The 24,021-nt window shown below is 39.8% G+C and overlaps 1 protein-coding gene across 2 annotated transcripts in view; it reads right to left on the bottom strand.

Annotated features, from left to right (window-relative positions):
• Positions 1-4,754: 4,754 nt before the first annotated feature.
• The window catches only part of SORL1 (sortilin related receptor 1), a 206,326-nt gene continuing 187,059 nt past the window's right edge, over positions 4,755-24,021 (bottom strand). The window contains exons 39-48 of one of the 2 annotated variants that reach the window (XM_074302640.1): positions 22,402-22,484; positions 20,671-20,767; positions 15,346-15,530; positions 13,753-13,872; positions 13,277-13,441; positions 11,829-12,003; positions 9,065-9,171; positions 7,898-8,090; positions 6,485-6,697; positions 4,755-4,902 (exon numbers count right to left, since the gene is read on the bottom strand). In XM_074302640.1, coding sequence (XP_074158741.1) covers positions 4,835-4,902; positions 6,485-6,697; positions 7,898-8,090; positions 9,065-9,171; positions 11,829-12,003; positions 13,277-13,441; positions 13,753-13,872; positions 15,346-15,530; positions 20,671-20,767; positions 22,402-22,484 — 1,406 coding nt within the window. In that variant the 3' untranslated portion in view covers positions 4,755-4,834. Of the gene's footprint in view, positions 4,903-6,484; positions 6,698-7,897; positions 8,091-9,064; positions 9,172-11,828; positions 12,004-13,276; positions 13,442-13,752; positions 13,873-15,345; positions 15,531-20,670; positions 20,768-22,082; positions 22,179-22,401; positions 22,485-24,021 lie in introns of those variants that run through there. The other variant, XM_074302641.1, reaches the window with a different exon arrangement.

The following is a 24,021-nucleotide window of genomic DNA, read 5'->3' as shown; positions in this document are numbered from 1 at the left end:
TCCCCCCTTATCTTTAAAAATACACAGTTCTATCTTTGTGTTTGGAGCTGATGATCTAAGCCAGGAAAACGCAGAACATCTCAGTTTGCAGTCTTAAATTTGCCTCTCAGCAATACAATTCTGAGGAAAAGTCCAAAGTTACTACCCCATGTGTGACAACTTCTATTTATTTCAAGCCATCCAGTCAAAACACAACCCGTCTCTCCCATTCCCCTTCTCTGACAACACAGAGACATGGTGTTCCTTCATGGATCCACGTTCTGCGTGATCTTCTTAATAACAAAATTACCCCAGATCTCAGTGTTCTCTTATCTACAAAACAAATATCCTTTTAAACCAGACACATCAAATGGTGTTCAGAGACTGCATTAGCCATCTTTATTGCACTCAGAGGAATAACTCAAGACACATATGTAGAATGGATTTTTTAAAGTAGATGTTTTCTTGACCCAATTAATTTTTTATTCAGTGAAAAAAGTTGACAAAGACAAAAATTCTTTAAAATTGTGCAACAATATAGTAAAATCTTTAGCAGAAATCAGTGATTTAAGAAACTTATCAAGGCAATTTAAATTATAAACATCTAATGTTACTTTGGAGAGGAACAAATACAGAGTTTCGCTTAAATAAGAGCAGTATAGGATTTATTTTTTTTTCTGCAAATGCTTGTGAATTTGCTTAAAATTTTAATGATTCCTAAACAGAACCTTTCGACTGAGAAGCTCTAAGGTAAATAGGAGAGTAATGTTGTTTCATTTCACCATTCATCCCTCTAAGATATTATACATAAGACTAATACCATTCCTGGATTACTTGGCTCTTAAAATTTGTGATATGGCTGCTCTAAATGAGTGGGCAGAAACATATATGCAACTAATCCTCCCTCCGCCTCTTTTCCTGCTAAGTGGTGATGATACCTTTTTGAAAACATACCTCTCATCAGCATGCTGCCAATATGTTATCTTATTCCATCGCTTAGGCTTGCATAGAGAAGAACCTGTATAAAGTCAATGTACTGATTTTTAAACATTCAAGTTAAGACTAATTAATTAGATGGCAGGAATTTCAAAGTATAGTCCTAATATAAGGTGTATCAAAGATTCCTGCCTGGATACCTAATCAATATAAGATGGCATTCAGTTTGATTATTATCTTAGATGCCTTCTTTGCAAGGATTTTATTCTTTACCAGTGAGAGATGAAATTGTCTGAAGGACCTGCAGTCAGCAGACAGTCTTGGGTGAGGGGTTCTCCATCAGTAGCAGCAACCTTGGTGAAGAAGGAATCAATCTGCTAGGATAGAGTTTTCCCCCAGAAGGAAAATTTGGGGATTTATTTTCACAATATGCAATAATTAGTCTCTAAACCAAATGACAAAATAAAAGTAAGTGTGTGTGTGTGTGTGTGTGTGTGTGTGTGTGTGTGTGTGTGTGTATTGGGGGAAGGGGCTTCCCTTCTCAAATCTTTCACATTTGTCATTGCCTCTTCTCCATTCAGTAGAGGTGGCCTCTTAGCCAAATCAGAGTAATTTAATGAGTGGACATTTAGGAAGATACCATATGGGTTATACGCTACTGGAGAAAAATTGCAGGAGACAGCCGAGCTCTCCTTCTGTCCTCAGCAGCAGTGATCCCAGGGATATCGGAAAGGATGGAACTAATCCCTAGAAATTCCTTTTTCAAGAGACAAAAGCTCCTCCCAGTGGCTGGCATCATAAGAATTTTCAGAGACTTCTAAGTCTACCACCAAATTGCCAGAGGGTTTTCTATTGTTTTGTTTTGTTTTGTTTTTGTTTTTAAATAACCTGCAAGGTTGGACTATAAATTCAGGACCTCCTCATGGAACTCTCTGTAGGACTCCTCTACTGTCCAATCATGATTATGTCTGTTAACTCAATACTTCCAAGAGAGTCTAATGTCACACGAAGTCCAAAGAGTTTTGCTGCACACGCCACACAGATGGTCAACTTCCAAAAGAAATTATTTTGATGCTATTCCTTACCCTAACTTGTCCCCCTTGCTCAATTTCAGTGATTCATTTAAAGGACTTGATTCAGATGGGCATGAGAACTGGTCACCCCAATGTCTGCTGGGAAAAAATGAAAACTCCCCTCTTCCCTTCAAACATGACAGCATCTTCACCAAGGCACGAGATCCCCTTTGCCAAAAACACCCACTGACATTGGCTGTGTCACAGTGAGGGAAAAGATCCACTTGAAAAGGCCCTCAGAAATTTCTTTACATTTCCCAGTGCCACTTCAAACACACTGGATCCCCTTAGACTTTATATATATACATCCCCACCCCCACACAACTACATGAAGAAAGCGGATGTGCTTCAAAACTCCATAAAAATATACAATTTACACATCGCTGCATCTATCTATATCTATCTTAGTATTCTGGAGCTGAGCTCTTCTGTTTATATAAAATACACTAGCCCTAAGAGGCTGTTTTATCTAACAGCACAAGAGGCATTATTCCAAGGGGAGAGGTGGTGGCCGGCATATTCAGTACTGTGCACACAGCATCAGGAGGCACTAGGAACTCTCAAAAATACCTAAATGGAGACCTGATCTATACACAAAATTACCTACAGAATCAATGAAAACAATGTTGTAGAACTCATGTGAGCCCTGTATGACCGTTTTGACAAATGACACAAAGGATTGGTGGGAAGGGAGGAAAAGAACCATATTTCCTAGTTTGATTCATTAAATTAAATTAATTTATTTAAATTTAATTAATTCTTTCTTCTTCTATTCCCTGATTTTTAATCTTTCAGATATTTAAAGGAGTAATTAAAGGGGGAGGTGGAAGGAATAATCAATAATAAATTCCAGCCAAGAATGGAAAAAACAATAAAACTCCTGTTTTTCAATAAGAAACAATGGTCTGGAAGAAGGCTTACTTCACTACCACCACACATTAAAAATGAGAGGAGTAGCCACACAGAGAGTAAAACTTCCACTGTTTCAAATATTCCTTGTCTGAAATTAAAGTCAAAATCCCACTGGCTCTTTCTTCCCCCCACCACAATCCTTAGGAAGACTGTAAGTACATTTTGTTACAAAAAACAAGATACTTTTGGTTAAAGTAATCAAATACTTGAGAGAAGACAGAGGTACGCTGCATCCAGCAGTGCTGCTGAGGCTTCACAAAGCTTTGCATATCAGAAACATGTATTAAGAGACATAACTTTGGATTCTCCCCACAGGTCATTCATTGCTCCTACCTGGGAGGAAGTTTCACAGTGACAAACCACACAGTACAACCACAACAATGCCAGACACAGATGCAAACATCTCTAACTGCTAAAGAGAAGCGTGACAGGGCACATTGCATTCTACATTAAATGGCCAGTGTTGGTTTTTTTGTTTTGTTTTGTTTTGTTTTTGACACACAGGTGACTTTATAAAGGCAGAAGAACAATTGCAAATTATTTTGCAAAGAGAATGAACAAACCCCCTTTTTGCTTCTAATGCTAATTCTGATTTGGTGGCTCAAATTTTTGGATTGTCCAGCTGTGAGAATGTAGCACTTTCTCTTTAGAGAAAGGAAGGAAGGAAAAAAAGGAAGAGAGGAAGAAAGGGAGAAGAGGGGATGGGGAGGGAGGGAAGAAGGAAGGAAGGGAGAGAAGGAAGAAGAAAGAAAAGAAAAAAGAGGGTGGAGGAAAGAAGGGAGAGAGGGAAGGAAGAGAGGGAAGGGGAGAGGGGGAGAGGGAGAAAGGGGGAAAGGGAGAAAGAAAGAGAAGGCACCGACTCAATCCAAAACAGCTGTATATACCAAATATTTTTTAAAACTAATGTTAGCCACACTATCATCTTAAATATAAAGCTAAAAACTGAAGATGCATAAATGGAAAAATAAGGTACTCTTATTTGCCAGAGTATTGATTGGTCACAGATCACTGCATTGAGCTGGGAGCTAACTCTCTCTCACAGTAGGAGGAATCTTTTTTTTTTTTTTTTTTCCAAATAAAGACTGCAGCAATGTATGATAGAGCAGTGTTCTCTTATGCCATCATTTCAGCTTCAAAAGTCATGTACTGTACACAGGTAAACAGAATAAAAGTCCATTGCTTAATATAAGCAAGAGTAAGCTCATGGTTGGCAATGTGCACAAGCTGCAGCTCCACCTAACTGAAACTGAGTGTTGGTTTCAAGTGTCTCTCCTATCAGATACAATAATGTTTAAACATGTTAGATTAAAACAGGTTTCTTCAGGAATGGCAAAACCAATGCTTTTGTCTCACTCCTGGGTCCTGTGAGAGAGGAGGGGCTCAGTAACACATGCAATGTCACATAACCACAGAAACTTGGCCCTAAAGAGAGGCCCCAATAAATTAACAGAACAAAAGAGAAGCACCCTCCCCAACCCTTGCCACCCCAAACTTGCATATAAACAAAATCCAAAGAATATTTAAAATTCGGTCACTTCTTTAAGGAGAGGGGGATTTCACCCACTGTAGTTCTCCTGAAGTTATTAAATACATTTCTATTGTCTTAGAAAAATAAAAGGGAGTAGCCAATTTATTAAACCAAAAATTATCTCACAGACTTAAAAGCATGCCCAGCAAGCACAGCTCTGTAAGACTAAATTAATGTCAAATCAAAGCAATTTGATGACTAAAATCAACCTGGTTTCTTGTTCACAGTTGATTACTACAAAGTTTTATTCATTCATTTCTTTCCTTTTTTTTTTTTTTTGTCCTTTTTTTTGGCCCATATAAAAATAACGTATTGCAACTCAAAAGTGCATTTTTTAAAATAAACCATCAACTATCTTTATCAAATAAAATATTTACACCATTTGGTTTACAATGAGGAACACTCTTCAGGCTATCACCATGGGGACGTCATCTGAAAATCCCGTTATCATTGGAGCATCCTCGTCATCATCTCCTAGAGACAAACAAAACCGTAAACTTCTTATACACTGTCATAGGTGACTGTACCCCTCCCTCACTCCCTCTCCCCACCACCCACACACCTGTTCCCTCATTGTACAGGACAAGTCTGCAGCACTTGTTATCCAGGTGCACCAGCACTTTAGAATAGCAAACCCTTGAGATAGCCACACAAAATGTGTACAATTCTATAAAATGGCCCTCATTTTGCTCTGTCTCTCAACACACTGCTGAGCCAAATGAAGATCACAGAGCTATATAAATTTAGAGCCTGAAAAAAATCAGAGCCAACACATAAAGGAACTGAAGACTAGACCTGCCCAGTACTTGGCGTAGTCCCTGGCCCACAGTAGGCACTAGATAAAGACAAGATGTTTTGGAACTTGACTAAGGCCAAGTTAGTAGTTAAGTAGAAAACTGAGATTTGAAAGCAGACCCTCTGACATGATACCCAGCTAAAGGGACATAAATTTATATTGTATCAATAAAAGTCTGATGTGATTAGGAAGGTAAATATGCAGGAGGGGAAAAAAATGACCCAGAGGGCACGATATTTATGTGGGTTTTCTGTGTTACATCATTCTCCCTGTATTAATCATCTTTACAGTCTTCTCTCTCTGCTGGACCCTGAGTATTCTTTGCACTACCACAAGAATGGAAGAAGGTAAATTCCCAGAGAAGGTAGGCTGTGTTGGCTCTGCATTCCACGACCTGTGTCTCGGAGGCCCAAGAGGCAGAAAGGAGCTGAGTTGCAGAGGTGTCTCTCCTCTCCTAGCCAAGGTGGGCCAGCCCCCCCGCCCCAGCCTGCCTCCCTTTGGCTAGATGGTGGTGGTTCTTTAAGCCAGGGAGATCAAAGAGCTTATCAAACACACAGGAAACTGTGGGAGAGACCAGGACAAAAGACTGGTGGTCTCAGTGCGCAGTCACCACTTAGGGGAGCCATCTCTTACTCCGCTAAAGTGTGGCTGGCGAGATGACTTTTAGCACTCGGGAGAAAGATCAAGAAAGGAAGGCACCATTTCAGGGAAAAGGATCTGCTCTGCAAACACATGCTTCTTGGTCTCAAACAATAAGACCTCCTAGTTAAGTCCTCCAAAGCCACCTCAAGGAAATGAGATTAATGGCATATTACATGTATGATTTGGGGATTAAGCTATTTGGGGGGTAGATTTCTTATAGGTTTGGGGGTTATCTGGAAAGTTTCTAAGGTCCGAGGTTCTCAAGAAGCTGCAGTTGATATCAGATATGAATTAAGATGTCAAGGATTATAACCTCAAGCTCAGAGGGACTTCTGAGACATCTAAATTCAATATCTTATTTTACAAATGAAAAATTTAAAAAATTAAATGTCTTGCCCAAGGTCAAGAGAATAAGTGATAAAGGTGGGATAAAGACCTAATTTAAATTTAATTTAAACTAACCCATTCCAATTGTGAATGCTGTGGAGTGCTGACTAATGAATAACCCACTTGGGCAGTACACATGAAATGGCCAAAAGACAGGCCTTCAAGTGAATCACGGGCTTAGAGAATGTATGGTTTAAAGGTAAATCACCACCACAATCAAATTGTGCTTACCGAGATCATCACCTGATGAGAAAATGGCTGAGCCAAGCCGTGAGCTATAGTGACTATTGGCAAAGGCGGTGAAGCTATTTTGGAGCCTCCGATGCCGTGTATAAAGAACTATGAACCCTATCCCCACGGTCACCAGCAGCAGGAATAATATGGGAACCACAATGGCAGCCACATCAGTTGACCTTCCAGCCTGGAATGCTGATGCATCTCCACCTGCCAATACAAGACATCTATCAATCAGCTGCATGCCTGAGGACTGGGGAATAGAGGAGATGTCCCCTCAAGTTTCCTGCCTGCCCCACTGGTCTCCCTCTCCCTGACCCATCTTATACGACATGTTCTTACGTATGACTCTTTTTTGATTGCTTGGAATGAGCTGACAGACCATGGACCTTGAGAATGCAAATATAGTAATTACATTAGACGCTTAATCCCTGCCTTGATGGTTTTTTTATATGATCCCTTAAAAGGGAGATCTCTGTTGGGGATATCAACGTTGATTTCATTAGCATTATTACTCAAGACCACTTGCTTGCCGTATACAAGATGATGTGAAACCAGACCACTAATTACTGAGATAGCAATTATTTCCCCAACTTGGCACCCAAGTCTCACTGAATTGCAATTACCTGAAGCTCCGTTAAGTGACTGACTTATAGGCTGTAACTAATTTTTTGTTTTAGGATAAAAGAACTCAACTCTTCTATAAAAATGTTTATAACTATCTATAGGAAAAAAATAACAACTGGAAGGTAAGATTTGGACCCTAGGCTCTTTTTTCTCAATGTAAATGACTTCACAGAGGAAAGGCAAAACATAAGCATGGAATCTTGACTTAGCTATAAGACAGGAACTAACTTTCTGGGAAAGAGCATTAAATGAACCAGGACTCTCTCACCTGAGCCTGTCTCTGGAATGGTGTCACCAAAGCATTTTGATAAATAGTGACCGATCCCACAAGATGAGGTGTGTGTGTTTTATTGTTGTTTGGTTTTACTCTCTAGTAAATGAGGGCCTTCTCACCCACAATGACATAACTCATCAGAACACCTACACAGTGACTGGTGAAGGGAAAGAGGAGGGAGCTGGCATCCAAAAAAAAAAAAAAAAAAAACACACACATATGTTTATGCATCTGCACAATTCATACATAATATGCCACAAAAGCCAGGCATGTAATGGCTGCTGATTTTTTGTTGTTTAGGACTAACTGTGCTTCTAAATCTTTTAAGCCTGCCCCACCTCTTTATTTTGAAAGTTGTTGGGAAACAACTCTGTCAAGTGCTAACTCTGATTCTGGGCTAATCACAAAGTTTAATTATAATACTATCAATGTATATGAGTAAGATATTATAGAGAAGCTTGGAGTCTTTTGAAAACTGAAGACAGAAACCAAAGATGCTGGTAACTTACCAAATCCTAATTCATCATAGAGAAGTACTGCGGGCTCTCCACAGATCTGCCCACTGAGAAGGCATCTTGCTTGTACAGAGAAAGTATAATTGTGGCCCATCTTCAGGTTAGAAATTTTAAAGAAATTGTCAGTGGTATTCCCAAGGTACGCCGTGATATTCATCACACTGTCATACATACGTATCTCGTAACCCTAAGAGCAAACATATAGATGAGGATATATCACAAATAAAGAACCATATCAAGAAGTTGGAATTTTAAGGAACCTCAAAAATGTCCTGATCCAAACCCATCATTTTATCGTAAAGGAAACTGAGGAGTAAAATAATCTAGGCAAAGATGTAGATCAAGTCTATGGCTAGCTAAGCTGAGATTAGAACTCAGATCTTCTAGCTTTGTGCTCTTTCCATGAAAGGTCTTAGGGAAAATGCAGTAACTCAAAAGAAACATGAAACATGCAAATTAGAGACATTTCCACCTAATGTTCACAGAGACTATGTGGTCCCAACCTGTGGTAGAGATCTGGGAGCTCATAATGGTTGGATGAGCCACAGTTGGGCACACTGCACCTGGACCCCAACATGGTGATGTCCTTTGATCTCAGAGGATCAAGATGGCAATAACCAACCTAGGGAGAGTGACCTCATAACTGGAAAGTAGAGACATGAGGATACAATATAGAGTACTAATAACACATCAAGTAAATGTAATTTTACTGATGTAAGAATTTCCTTTTCTGATGCAAATGTAACCTGTCTGTAACTGGGCAGGTAAGTTTTAGCAGAAAGGTTCAGTTGTCACACAGGCCTAGGATTTAAATCCAGTTCTGAGAAAGGTGCAGCTCAGTGGTCTGAGGTGGAATCATTCTCATTTCAGCTCACAATGTCTGCCCCAGTCCATCTCCCACTCTAAGTGAAGAGTTCAGGATGGAAAAGTGCTTAGTGTGGTGATTTCTATCCTTAATGTGCCACATAAACATTTCACTAATTAGCAATCACATAGAAAATGGTCCTTTAATTCTCAAGTTCACTGCCTTGCCCTATTTTTCTGCCCTCCATCTATGCCAAGCTTTCTGTTAACGAGCTCGTTTCTGAAAGAACATTTCAACCAGATTCCCCAAGTCAGAAGAGAAAAAAAAAAGACAATTAGAATGAATAAGGCACTTACCCTGCTTTCATTAAAATGCTTTTCCTTTAAGGCTAAACTTTTCCAAAAGAGAAGAACATGGTCATTTTCTGTTATGATTTTTAAGGCATCTGGTGCAGATAATGACACTGAAAATTGAAGAGGAGATGAGGATCCCCATTAGTAGAGCACATAGAGCTGGATACCTTTTAGAATATGAGTCTCAGCTGGGTGGCCATTGCTGGGGAGAGGGACCAAGGGAATAGGGCATGGAAAGATACAGCCTTTGGCCGCTGGTTCTTGATTTTGCTCTGGTACCATCATCCCTCCCCCTAGGAGTGCTGGATACACAGAAAAGAGGAAGCATCTGCTGAGTTGGGAAGTACCTAGAAAAGGAACTGCTTCTGCTACTTCTATTCATCAGTATTTCATGTTTCTCACACTGCCCAAACAAACACACTTGAGGCCCTTTACCCACAGATATCCCTCTTTGCAGCCCACAAAAACATTCTGCGGCCTTTGATCCTGATTCCCAAAGTTCATTCTAAGACCTTTCCTCCATAGTCTAAATTCCCACTGTAGCACACACACCTCTGCAATTCACTTATTTGTTTTGCCCCAATTGAATGCAGAGAATTATGCTAAACTTGAGAGAAAAGGGTAGGGTGGGGGTGGGGGTGAGGAGAAACTGAGCAGAGAAAATATAGTCCCTGCCTTTCTGGAGTTTATGATCAAGTACAACAAAATAATACAGATTAAATCCATTTAGAAAAGTGAGATCCTACAGGGGAAAGACTACTGTCAGATGGGAATGGGTTGAGGCACTTCCCTTCCCTGAAGAGAAAGATTCAAGGAAGAACAGGGTAGGCAGCATTTGAATTAGGTTTAAAAAACAAGTAGTTAAAAAACAAGGGTTAAAGCAAGGGTAGGGAAGGACATTGCAGGTACAAGGTAGAGCATCAACAGAAACAAGAAAATGAGAAAATACAGAATGTACATGGAATTGGAGGTCATTCAGCTAAGAGAAAAGCAGTGTGAGAAAAGGCTGAAAAGGTAAAATGGTAGCAAATTGTAGAGGGCTTTGAATGTCAGATTAAGCACATCAAACTTGATTTGATAGATAAGATTTGGCAGACTCTGAGCAGAAGAATGAGTGACATATAGGTATTCAAAACCTAAATTCAAATATTCAAACATTCAAAAATTGTGATAAAACAACAAGAACTTACAGTCTAACTAGGGAGATAACATATGAGTACATACAGAACACAAACATATGCACACACATACATATATATGATTCATATATATCTATCTAGATACACGTGTAACAAAGTGTGTATATACATACATATACACACATTATATGAAATATTCAATATTTATCTAGAGATATAAATATGTGTATACCTAATTATAATTTAGTATAGGTGGGTATGTATATATACACACACACACACACACACACACACACACACACACATACACAAAGGAAGTTAATTTTAGATTTACTAGCAGCCAGGAGGATAATAATAGCTAGCCTTTATATAACACACTAAATTTCAGCTGATTCCCATAACGTAGACAGTACTAACATCATTTTACAGATGAGGAAACTGAGATAGCAAGTAAGTGACTTGGCAGGGATCACACTCTAGTTAAGTCTCCAAAGCAGAATATAAACTCAGCTCTTCTGACTTAACTCTAGCACGCCATGCACCAGACCACCTAGCTGCTTTGTTTGTACCCCCACCCTTGGGCTGATTCTCAAAGAAGTAGGGATGAGGAGTCATGAGAAAAGGCCAGTGCAAGGTAATGGAGATGTTATGGGCAGAAATTCAAGCAGGGCAAGAATGGCAGGAAGTAAGAAGACTGGAAGGGATAAGTTTGTAAAAAGATTTCTATGTGCAATAAGAGGCATTTACATTTTATCCTAGAGTAACTGGGAGTCACTGGAGTTTCTTAAGAGATAGCAGGATCTTCAGGAAAATCATTTTGGTGGCTAAGTGGAGGATAAATTGGAATGGGAAGAGGCTTGAGGCAGAAAGTATAATTAGACGGCCATATCAATAATCCATCCAAGAGGTGATGATGGTAGCTGTATGAGTGGAAAGAAGAGGACATATGCAAGAGATAGTATAGAAAAAGAAATGACATATTTGACAACTGAATGAATGTGTGAGGTGAATAAAGAGTCAAAGATGACACTTTAGAAAGATGAATTTTGCAGTTAAGATATAAGATGGATTGGAAAGAGGTGAGGGGAGAGGCAAGAAGACCTTGGATACATATCAAGGGTACATATGGGTGGCTAATAACAAAAATATAGATGAATTCCACTGATTGAGAAAACCATTCAACTCTATTCTCTGCAGTATACTCACAGAGTATCAGCAGCATACCCATCACTCTATATAAGTCTGGGAGATTGGTGAAGAGAGGCATAAAAGAGCCAACTATATTTTCCACATAACTGGACAAATTCTAACTCTGGTGATCTCAGCAATACTGAGAAAATGTCTGCCAAAAGGGAGAGTTCCTATCTCATGGCCCTTGAGGACTCCCACCACGCCAAAGCTTTGAGGATGTAGAATGACAATGGCTCGGCTGAGTTTAATATACCTAATTCCTCCCCTTCCCCAAACTCAGCTCTTCTCTTTCCCAACTTGGCACCACCATCTTTCCCTGTGGGACAGGCCTGGGCAGAGAAATTATAGAATGGGAAGGGTCAGGGCTTTAAAACACTTCATGCCTACCTTTCAGATCCAGTTGGCATCAGATAATGCAATACCCCTCTTTTTCTTACCTGTATTAATTTTCACAGTGGCTTCTTTGCTCATGTTTCCGAGTTGTACAACAACATGATATTTTCCACCAGGTTCCAATTTGTTAATCAGGTACTCCACTGTACTATTCCGGGATTTCACTTTATAATTCCTGTCGGTCTTTCGGATTAAATCTCTAACTGCCACAGCATATAGCTGGAGGAGGAGAAAACCACATTAATGCTTATCAGTTTTGCAATGTTTTTTCCTCCTTTCTGGATATATAACATATGATGTAATGTGACCATATTTAGACATGAGGATCCTAGGCAACATCATTCCGAACTACAGTATCCAGATGCATCCTCTGAGGATCCAAAGGACCCAAGTAGGACTCAACCTCATTACAAGGATTTATTGGTAGAACTTTGGCTGAAACCATCAAATATATACCAAGACACCACTCATGACATCAAGAGAGACTTCATTTATCAAGATATCAGCAGAATGGAATAAGGAGGAAAAATGTCAACTCGGGATTTAGTTTCCCTTGAAGCAATAATAGCCAGAGTGTGTGGCTAGGGAGGAAAGAGAAGAAAATGCCTAGTCTTGGGATATATTTGGCTGCAGTTCAATGCAAGATCTAAGTAAATACACTTTATACTTTCTTCTATTCTGACTGATGTCATGTATGTGGAATGGAGGCAAGGAAGGAAAAGAATAATACTCATAATGGAAACAAATCTAGGAAGGAAGAAGGTAGGCATGTACACTTTTATAATCCCCTCAATCCATCACTCATGGAGAAATCCATTTAAAGAGCAATCAATTCAAGACAGTGATGCTTCCCCGGACCATTCCTGTAATTAGTGCAAACCGAGGGCATGGAAGTACCACTTAGCCCATAAAAACCGAGGCAGTACTTTGGTTATCAGTGGTTGTTGAGGGTATTAGTTCTTGGGGTTGGTTCAGGCTTTCACTTGCGCCTAACTCCGTGATCCCATGGACCATAGCACACCAGGCTCTTCTATCCTTGACTATCTCCCCCAAAACATGAGAAGCAAAGGCAAACATATAAGGTGTCTTGATCAGAAAATGAAGAGACTCACTTATCTGCATGGCCCTGCTAAGAAATCTGCCTTTGGCCAGGCAGCTAGAAGCAAAAGGGCAACCAGTAAAAAACCACAGGAGCTGAGTCAATGGTCACTGGTGCTGCCAGAGAACAGCTTTAGGGGGATCAAACTCAGGAAGGGATCAGAGACTTTCCTACATCTATGTCTTATCAGGAAGTGGTTGCTCTCAGGGGAGCACCTCGCTCCTCACCGATTTAGCTCAGGCTTCAGAGAGAAGGGACACACTGCTGAGCTGTTGACCACAAAACCAGTGCCCCCAAAGCCTTTCTTCCTCAACAATACTGTCTAGCTACTGGATCCACAGGCACCCAAGGAAGCACTCCAAGGCCACAAGTATGTGGGGGCAGCTAGCTCACCATATCCTGGTCAGGAGAGTCATATGGTGATTCCCATTTGATGACAGCCGAGGTCTTCCCAATGTCCACTGCATGAAGGTGTCGAGGAGGGAGCCTGTTGTCTGGGATCATCTTCACCACAATGTAGTCAGAAGGCGGGCCTTGGTATGGGACTATTACCCGAACCTGGAGCCAATCACATCCACCCCAAACATAACATGGTTAAAAATGCTGTTACTCCATAGTCTCTGATAAGATCAGAACATTTCACAGAAAATGGCTCAGGGAAGAAGGCTTAAAATCCCTGAGAGAGCAGCAAAGGCCACTGCCCCATGATCCTGATGGGCAAACAGAGGATGAGTAATTTGTCTGGGGGGTCACAAAGTTACACTGCTGAGAGAAGAAATGTCTCCAACTTAACAATGTTGGGAGCTAATCAATTCAGCCACTTAGCTATGCTTTAAAAAAAGGAAATTGTGAGCCTAAGAGAAACATACCAGAAATAAGTACTGTTCATCTCTGTTGACAATGACTGTGCTATTGTGGAATGAGGTAGTCAGGTTCTTTGGGTTGCGGTAGAGGTCAAGAAATGATGTGGCGTAGAAAACTCCATACATCTGAACAGAAGTCAGAAAACAAGACAGGTGATTAGTTCATCATTCTGAAAGGAGCAGCCTCATTTTCCTCACATTCTGTATTTAGTGAAATCTGGAAACCAAATGATCCAGAGGGAGTCTATTAGCCTCTAATAAGACTTCCATATACTCTTAAAAAAAAAAAAAAAAGGAAGGAGGGAGGAAGGGAAGGAGGAGGGAATGAAGGGAAGAAGGGATAGAGGCAGGAAGAGAAGGAGGAAGGGAAAGATGGAGGAGAAGAAATATGGAGGGAGAGAAAGGAAAAGGAGGAGGAAGGGAGGGAAGAAAAGAGGGAGGAAGGGAGGAGGAAAAGGATGAAGGGAGGAAGAAAAGGAAGGAGGGAGGAGAGGATAAATGGAGGGAGAGTAATAAAGAAGAGAGGGAGAGAGAAATAAAGAAGGGAGGGAGGAGAGGCAGGAAGAGAGGAAGGGAGGGAAGGAGGGAATTTTTCAGTCTATATTTAAAGGTCATCTCTCTTTCTCTGGATGTAGAAAGGATTTTCCATCTGAGTACTTTGGGACTGTCTTAGATTGCTTTATTGCTGAGATAATTTATAAGTGCTCATCATACAATATTAGTATTATTGTCTTTGGGATTGTCTTAGATCATTTTATTGCTGTGATGAATTTAGTACTTTTTAGATGCTCATCGTACAATATTGCTGTTACTGTGTACAATGTTCTTCTCCTGGTTCTGCTCACTTTATCCTGCTATCATTTCATGTAAGTCCTACCCAGTTTTTCTGACACACAGTCATAAGCATTTTTTTCTTTAATTTTTTCTCATCTCCCAGAGGAAAAGGGATTAATGAGTTTTTCCGTTTTACTGCAAAGGCATACAGAGAGGCTACACCACTTGTCCAAACTCCCATAGTCCTAGTGTAGCTCTTGGAACTCAAGACTTCTGGTTCTTGGCCCTGTGAACTTCTTCATGCCACAATGCTGCTTCTTGCCGAATGGTGAGCTAAATGTGGCAAAGTAGGTATTAGCAAATAATTTTTTCCAAAGGTATATGGAAAGGAGGCAGAGACCATTCTAGCTTTCCCTACCATTGAGAAAGGAGTATACTCTCTGCTTCATTTCAGTACTCAATATTGCTATCAGATTCCATCCCACAGCATGAGGGATGGACAAAGCCCTCCAACATTCTAGCACACAGGACTTACTATGACATCACTACGAGGAAGCTTTTTACTCATGTTCACAGGGTTGAAGCCCAGGCCATGGTATGGCAAGGCATCCTGGGAAAAAGTAAAAACTAATAATCTCTTGCTAGGAGAGAAAAGGCAATGCTATTCCAAAGGGTCACACACCAAATAGCCTAAAGGAAAAGCTATCTTCTTAAATTGTTTCAGGGGTAGTAAAACAATAGTAGTTTGAACCCCCCAAATTCCATGACCTGGGGTCACAGGAGTGAACCTAGTCAGTGTTTGTGTAGGCTCTCCTACTAACTCACCACATTTCTTGGTCCAGTCCAGGTGCACTCAACCGCTGTCTGATTGATGGCTTTGGCTTTGAGGCTAGGAGAAGGTGGACGAATGCCTCTGGTCATCACATGCTCAAAAGCCAGAGGACTGTCACCCAAATCTGTTTTGGCCCAGGCAGAAATCTCATAGGATGTGTGAGCAGTTAGATTGTTCACTAGGGAAAAGTCAGGAGGCAGACAAAGAAAATTAGGCTACAGTTTATATATTGAATTATAGACTCATTATAACAAAGTAGAAATAACTTCATACTTGTAGCTCACACACCATGAGATTTTCATCAGGCTATTCTTCCAACATCATTTCTGACAACACCTGATTTCTTTACAGAACTATTAAGAGAACCCTCAGAAACAACATAATAGAGGCCAGAAGATCTCAGAACCAAATAAATGGGTTCAAATTCTACTTCTGCTTATTTATTAGCTGAGTGAACTTGGGTGAGTCAATTAAGCTCTTTGTGTTTTAGGGGATTCCATGGTACTCAATTACAAAGCAAAACCTTAATAGGTGGGTTACAAGGAGTGTTCACATTAATGAGATTGATAATAGGACTCTGTGTCCCCCTGATCTTTGTAGAGGGTGGGCCACCTGGCCTGGGGAAATTCCTAAAAATGATCCCCACCTGAATCTCAATCCATCCCCCACCCTCCTGCCTGGTTCCCATTTCTAATTGGTGTGGGAAACAATCACTACCCTTATTGATTTGGAAATTAGCCCTTAATCTCTCCCTAGCCTCAAACCATAGAAGGCTAAATAAAAACCAAGATTGTATCCCAAACTTTGCTATCTTCCTAATCAGGAAGTGGCCTACTGGGACTTCTGGGGGTGGAGCCAAGATGGAGGAGATGACACACATTTCTTTCTGACCACCTCCTACAAGACCCAGACTAATTAGCAAATCTAGCCTCTGAATTAGCTTTGGACCAGCAGAATCCACGAATATTGGGAATGCAGCAAATTATCAGCAGAAGATGATGTCAAAGATCACAAGAAACAGTCTTTTTCAATCGGAAGGATTCAGCCAGCACGCACAAGCAGCTGAGCATAGATAACAGTACAGAGTCTGAAGCAGTACAGACTCTGCATGGTGGAGAATCTACTGGAAGGAATCTACAGCAGCAGTGTTGGCTACTTTGCCCTGGCTGCAAGCCAGTAGATTAGCAGAGAATTTATAAAACATCCAACACAAACACAAAAGGTAAATAGAGAACCCTGAAATGCCAGAGTCTCACTGGACCTGACCATGCCCACCCAGCATCAGGTGTAAGCACGGACCCCATGGCCACTTGTAGAGGAAGCTTGGAAAACCTCCCCTGCCATAAAAGCTTTAATTTTTAACTTTTTAAAAAAATGAGTAAAAATGCAAAGAGAATTCTGACAATAGACAACTGCTATGGCGAAAAAGAAAAACAGATTTCAAACCCTAAGGAGACTAAAGGAAGACTGTCTCCAGATGAAGCCCCAAAAGGTGATATAAACTGGTCCCCATCTCACAAGGCTCTCCTAAAAGAAATTTAAAAGAATCTTAAAAGAGAGCTAGAAGAAAAATGGGGAAGGAAAGGAAAACTCTGCAAAAGGGTCTGGAAAAGGCATATAATTCATTAAAAGATAGATTTGATAAAATGGAAAAAGAAAACAACTCCCAGAAAAACAGAATTTGTGAAATAGAAAAAAATTCCACAGAACAAAACAAGTCATTTAAAAATCCAATTGGACAAATACAAAAAGCAAAAAAAAAAAAAAAAGTAAATGAGGAAGTGGCCCACTGAGAGAAATGCTTTCTCAGTGAAATAAACCCATTTTGCCAAAAACCTCACTTGGTGATTGGGACAGCAAATTTTTTTACAAAACCTGCAACACCAGCCTAGGGACCTCCATTGTTAGAGCATTCTCACCCCTCAACAAGATCACATATTCTTTAGAGCAATGATGGTGAACAATCCAGGAGTAAGTTTTTTTTTTTTTTTTCCTGGGATTTTTATTCTGTCCCCCCTCTTTTAAACTGGGACTTAGGAGAAGACAAGACCTAAGCCCAGATAATAATGGTGGAGTTGTTCATGTACTAAACCACTATTTATTAAGTGCCATGTACAAAGCACTGGGTGAGGGTTTAGGGGAGGCAAAATAATAATAATAACAATAAAATCAAAGCCTCTGCCATTAAGAAGAGTGAAGAAAGATTCTTCACACCTGTTCAGATTCTTATTTCCCTAGACATTTTATATTATCAGTTATCTTTCCCCAGTTGGTAAATGGTCAAAGGATAAGAATAGACAGTTCTTAGGAAGAAATAACAGCTATATAAAAAAACTACTCCAACTCCCTAATAATTGATGAAATGCAAATTAAGGAAACTCAAAAATTCTTCCTCAGTCATCCATTACATTGGCAAATATAATAAAAAAGGAAAATAATGAATGTTTGAGGGGCTGGAGGAAAACATACTGTTAGAAGATTTGTGAATTGGTCCAGACTAAATTCAAAAAGTTAATAAACTGCATACTCTTTGATCCAGTGATTCTACTACTATTAGGTCTATTTCTTAGACATGGTAAATATGGGGATTTGTTTGTTTGACTATCCATATTTGCTATAACTTTATTTTTCTTTCTTTTCAAATGGGAGGAGATTGGAAGAGAAAATAATTTTCTAAAAAAAATGAATCATATTAATTTAGAATTAAAAGTAATTGTAGATATTATTTGATCTAGCCCCATATCAAATCCTACCATCTATCCAAAACATCTCTAAGAAATGGTTAGCCAGCTTCTACCTGAAGACATTTATTAAGGAGAGCTCACTATTCCACAAGTTAGCCCATTATAATTTTGGTTGAAATTCTTAAGAGATTTTCTTCTAGGGACAATCAAAACAAAGCTAATCTTTTTTTTAATAAGTTTTTTCCAGAATTTGAAGATAAATATCACTTGTCTTCCAACTCTTCCAAAATGAATATTTCTAATTATTTTAACCAATTCTCTAATAGAATTGTTATCAGTCTCGTTACCATTTTGGCCTCCCTCCTGTAATAGTCTCTCCAAAATCTAATCTTCTCTTGTTGGGGTTTTCTTGGGGTCTCCAGAGGCACCCTTCATTTCAGTTCAGTAATCATCCCAAACACAGCCAGGTGTTAAAGTCCAAATCCTTTGTTGTCTCTTTCCAAGTCTTGTCTCCTTTCCTGTGGCCTGGTTAGCTTTCTTATAGTCCAGATCCTTTATTATGTCCTTCCTGGGGCTGGGCAGCTTTCTGGAGAGCCTTTCAGTCTGGCCTTGGTTTCGAGAACTTGAGCTCTTGCCTGCTTTCTCTGGCTTCTGAATCTCCCCGACTTCCAAGGCTTTTGTGCTTCAGCCTCCATCCACAACAAAGGTGGAAGATGGAATGAATCTGTCTTAAGCCTCCAAGAGCTTCTAGTGTACTGTCCCCTCTGGCCCTGAGAGCTTCTCCTTATATGCCCCACATTGAGTATACACCAGTCATTATATCACTAGAAAGCCATTATTTGTTGTAGGATTAAATCAATGCTAAATTAGATTTAACCATTGTCTCCTCAATTCCACTTAGTACCTTGTTTCAAGTTCTGGCCCATAACATCTCCTTGTATGATTAATCAATCATACTGAACCATGCTAAATTAGATAATTATTGTCTCTATCCATTCCACTGACTTAGTATCTTTTAAGAATCCTTTGTTTAAGTTCAGAGTTTTGGCCCATAACAGCTTGCTATGGACAGAAGTATGTCAATCTCTTGGATAAACATGTAGAGAAGTAGTCTAACCAGGGAAGGCTAATAAGATTTATCATTTCCCTCATTCTGAATATTGTGTCTATTCAGCTTAAAATTTAATTACCCATCATCATCCTAGAATCTGGGGCAGGAATTGTGAGTAAAGAGATGAACAGGACATAGAGAAAAGGGGAGGAATTAGGACCATGGATATTGGGAACACTGCAATGATCTGAATGTCCCAATCCTCAATGGTAGGAAAGATGTTTACAGAGATTGGCTTTTTTACTTCCTTTTTCTTAATTCTGCTGTTGAAGCTCCCATCCTAGAAATGGAATGGAAGTAAGAGTAGCATCTTATTAAAACAGGATAGGAATCAGGGAACTTAAATCTTTAGCAATGGCATCTAAGAAAGGCACCTCAAGTGTTTCCATGGACATGGCCAGGCTCAGAAACTGCAAAGGGATTTGAAGGGGGCTATCTCTTGAAAATAAGGGCAGAGAAAGGCATAATTTAGAGCAGAAGAGACATCTATATTGTTGGAGGTTTATTGTTTATTGGGATACTTTGGACTGGACTTAAAGTACTGTCCAATCCTAAGAGTCAATGCTTCTAAGTGACAGTTGCCAACAAGACACTGAGGGAAGAATCAGAAACACACACACACACACACACACACACACACACACACACACACACACACACACTATAAAATTCACATATACATCTAATTTTTTTATAGTAAAGGGAAGAGTTAAAAAAATTTAAGTAGTTTTGGCACTGGTTTCCATAATTTGGGAAATCTATTTATGAGACTACATCCTTAGGTAATGATGAAAGATACATGAGAGATTACTTTGGAATGCTCTGAAAGAAAAGGGCTACCCCTGCCAGTCCTTCACATTCCAAAGGTGGCCCCCCTCATGGAAAATTCTATCTTAGGCAAAAGGGAAAGCTTAACTATTATCTGGCACCTGACTCTTTTAATGAATTTTCAGATCAAAAGCTTCATATTTTCAGGAATGAGAGAGAGCACCAATATGGATTTTTTTTCCCTCCAGAAATAAAGAGTTACAGTCTTGAGCAAGGAATGCCACTTTGGCTGGTCAATATGATATACCTAACCTGTAATCTAAGTATCAACTTCAGAGAAAAAAGCTTACAGGAAATGGTTTCCATTTTCCTTTTATTATCCAATATTCTAATAGAAACAGAACCTCAGGTATATAAGAGACACTAAGAGGTTATCTAGTCCATTTCTCTGCCTTCAAAGGAAATAATATTTGTAATATGCCTAACACAATATCCGGCATATAGTAGACCTCAATCAATTAACCCATCCTTCCTTCATTTCTTTCTTCGCCTTGTTCTCTTCTTTCTTTCTATCCAGAATAAAACATCTAAACTTTCCAGAATGGAGGATACTTTTTCCAAGCTGAATAACCCTCAAAGGAAAGAAATTCCACTTGGGCATTCACTAACTAGTTTCAATATTGAAAAACCTACATTGCTTGGAAATAAATACCTCATTCAATCTCAATCAATGTCAACTGGCTGCCACATTTTACCTTTGTGTGAGGCTATCAATCCGTGTAAGAATAAAGTTCTTGTCTCTTGTCTGTGAGTGTCAAAGGCCCAGAAGAGGTTCACCACATAGCCATTCACCTAATAAACAACAAGAGAAAGAGTTATCAGGGCAGTTATTTCCTGTTTCTTCATGGTATTGTGACTCTCTTCAAAACTGGAGGGATTAAAACAAGCACAACTGAAACCAAAACAAACCAAGGATCATCTACTGCTTCCCTTTTAATGAAATTTCAGGCTGATTAATCACTAATCAATGTTTATTAAACACCTACTCTGTGCCAGACAATGGAGATAGAAAGACAAAAGGAGAACATTTTTTGTGTAGGGATATATTCAAGTATATTCGGAACAAATACAATTCTTTTTTGGGGGGAAAGGAAACTCTAATGATTGGATGAGGAAAGGCCTCCTAATAGAAGGTGAGACCTGAGCTGAGCTAAGGATACTTAAAAGGCAGAGGTGAGAAGGCAGTGAATTTCAGACAAATGGGGACATAGCCAGTACCAAGGCATGTCATGCTACAAAACATTTCATTGTGAAAAAAATAAGCAAATGGCACCAAAGTGTTATTTATTTTTTTGGGGGGGGGAGGGAAGATTTCAGTTTATAAAGTTCAGCCTGTGTTCCCATGTGGTCTGCAAGCTTTTATTCCTGTCGTCCCTCCTGAAGAAGAGCTAAGATATAAAACATGTGAAACAGATAAAAAAGAAAATTTGGGCTACAGCTCCACAACCCCAAAATTGCAGAAGTTCTGTTAAGAGAGATAAGAGTTGAACGGGCATAAAATCATCTGATCTACTCCTTTGATTTTACTGAGGAAACTGAAGCCTAGAAAAGGGAAATCACTTCCTTCCGATCATGTATCAAAGCAGTGTCAGGGCTGAGACTAGACTCTAAGTCTCCTTAGTTCCAACAGTCAATATAGTCTAAGGAATTAAGAGCTAGAAGAACACTTCCCCATTCCGGGAAATTCCTGCCTCTACTTTGTAGGTACATCCTCCAGACCTCTTATTCATTCTTATTCATTCCTATTCACTGAGGAGCTACAAGAACCCAATCTAACTCTCTAAAGGTCATTCAAAGGTATGTCTCTGACTATTGGTTTGAAGTCTTTATGGAAAGCAGGAACGAGGGTATAAAAAGGGTCAACCCATGGAAGTCGGTGGGGGGTAGAAATTAGGGAGGTGAGAAGGAAAATACAGGAATCTGTTTTTCCCTGGGAAAGTATCAGAGCCTCTCCCCACAAAGGCTCTTCTCTAGTGTGAGAAACACTGCATTAGCTCGTAGCACCAGGAAATCCAATAAAGCTGAAAATTACAGGGCACACGTTCTCTGTTAACACCAAGTCTTTATTTGCACTGTAGCTGTGAACCATTTAATTACATAGTTAAAAAAAAAAAAGCACCAGGCTGAGGCAGGATAATTATACATGAAGATCCAAGTAATTCTTCTCCTTTGCGGTGGGGAATGTTGGGAGGGAGGGGAAGAGCTGGGAGAGGTGAAAGGAAGGAAGCCAACCTGGTTAGGGTATTATTACATCACCAGAGTCATTCATTTCTCTTGATCCAACTGAAACTGTGACATATTGGATCTCATGCTGGGTATAGTCTATCACTCAAGGCATCTGAGTCAGCTCCCTGGGAATAAGCTGTCTACCTGCTTTCCACCTGCCCCACTCCCCACCAACCGCCGACTACAAATTTCCCTATTACCTTAAAGTTGCTATCCATTCCCAGGGTGAGACTGAGAGAATTTTCACTGTAGTTCTCAATGTGGATGTTGGGTGGTGGGATCACTGGAAATGGAGAAGAATTCAAAATGAGAATCTTAAGAAATATGACTGACAGCCAGCAACTTCTATGAGACTTGGTCACTGCCTGTTCCACGGACAGTGATCTTTCAGGCTGGGCATGCAGGGGGTATCACTTTTGCTTGATTTTGCCCACCTGTTATCCTTCACTCAGGGTTGGGCACCTACGTGACCTTGGGAATTGGTCTGCACTCATTCTGTTCTTTTTTAAAAAGAGGCTTTTTCCTAACAATAATGACCTCAAGCCCACTGTCCAAAGGCACTGGGATCACAGCAGGTATCCTCTCACTAGTGAAACCCCAATTTCTATAACAATTCACATTTATTTAACACTTCACATTCACAAAAGAGTTTTACATCCTGTTAGAAGGCTGTTTGCTAAGGTGGTGGTGCTGGTTGTTTTGTTTCAGTCAACGTGACTCCATCTGGAATTTTCTTGACAAAGACACTAAAATGGTTACCATTTCTCCCCCAGCTCATTTTACAGATGAAGAAATAAGGTAAACCGAGTGAAGTGACTAGCCCAAGGTCACACAGCTATTAAGTGAGGTTGTACTTGAACTCATTTTTTCCTGACTTCAGGGTCCCTATCCATTATACCACCCAGCTACCCTTTATATGCTAAGATAGAAAACTACTACTCTATAGAATTAAAAGAAAAGTTCAAATCTCATCTCTGATCTTTACTAGGTATGTGATTCTTGGTAAATAATCCCTGTGGGTCTCAATTTTCTCTTCATCTGTAAAATTAGTGGATTTGCCTAAATGGCCTCCGATCTAGGACATTTAAATCATCTGTTCCTTATAATTTCTTTCACAGGTGATACATGTATCATCGCCATGAGGATAGAATTTATTGAGAGGATGGAATTTATTGAAATGATGAAATTTAGGCTTCAGGACTTGCCCAAGTTCTCACAGCTAATGACAGTGTTAGAATCAAAATTTTCTGCCACCTGGAGTCTATGCTCCTATCTGAGGATAAATCTCATACTAAAGCTAAGAGCCCAGGAGGATGAGTACAGAAAAACATGGCAAGCTCCCCACTTCAATGTACAGACAGTACACTTATCACCTCAACATATGTCTATAAGAAAAGTGATGTCTTCTCAGATCCCCTACAACTCAGAGACCATTTGATTCTGAAACCTCTTCACCATGTTTTTTACATGTACACACACACACACACACACACACACACACACACACAAATTCCTTTAAAAGACATCCGTTAAGTGGCTATCCAGCCAAGGGCAGTAATGCCACTTCTGGATAGCGCTAACTGTTAGGAAGCTTTCTCATCCCCCATCTCACAATCAAATCTAAATTTGCTTCTATGTAGCATTTTCCCATAATTTTACTTGTGGGGTCAAAAAGAACAAGCTCAATTCCTTATTCACACAACAGACCTTCAAAAGATAAAGACAAAAAAAAAAAAAAAAGATAGCTATATTTTGCTGTGCCCTCAATGCATCAGCTTATTCTCCTTTCACCAGATGATATAAAATTTAAACTCCTGACC

Source organism: Sminthopsis crassicaudata, chromosome 3 (genome assembly GCF_048593235.1).
Source record: "Sminthopsis crassicaudata isolate SCR6 chromosome 3, ASM4859323v1, whole genome shotgun sequence".
Taxonomy (NCBI): Eukaryota; Metazoa; Chordata; class Mammalia; order Dasyuromorphia; family Dasyuridae; genus Sminthopsis; species Sminthopsis crassicaudata.
The sequence above is the reverse complement of the archived record's forward strand: the minus strand, read 5'-3'. Positions and strand labels throughout refer to the sequence as shown.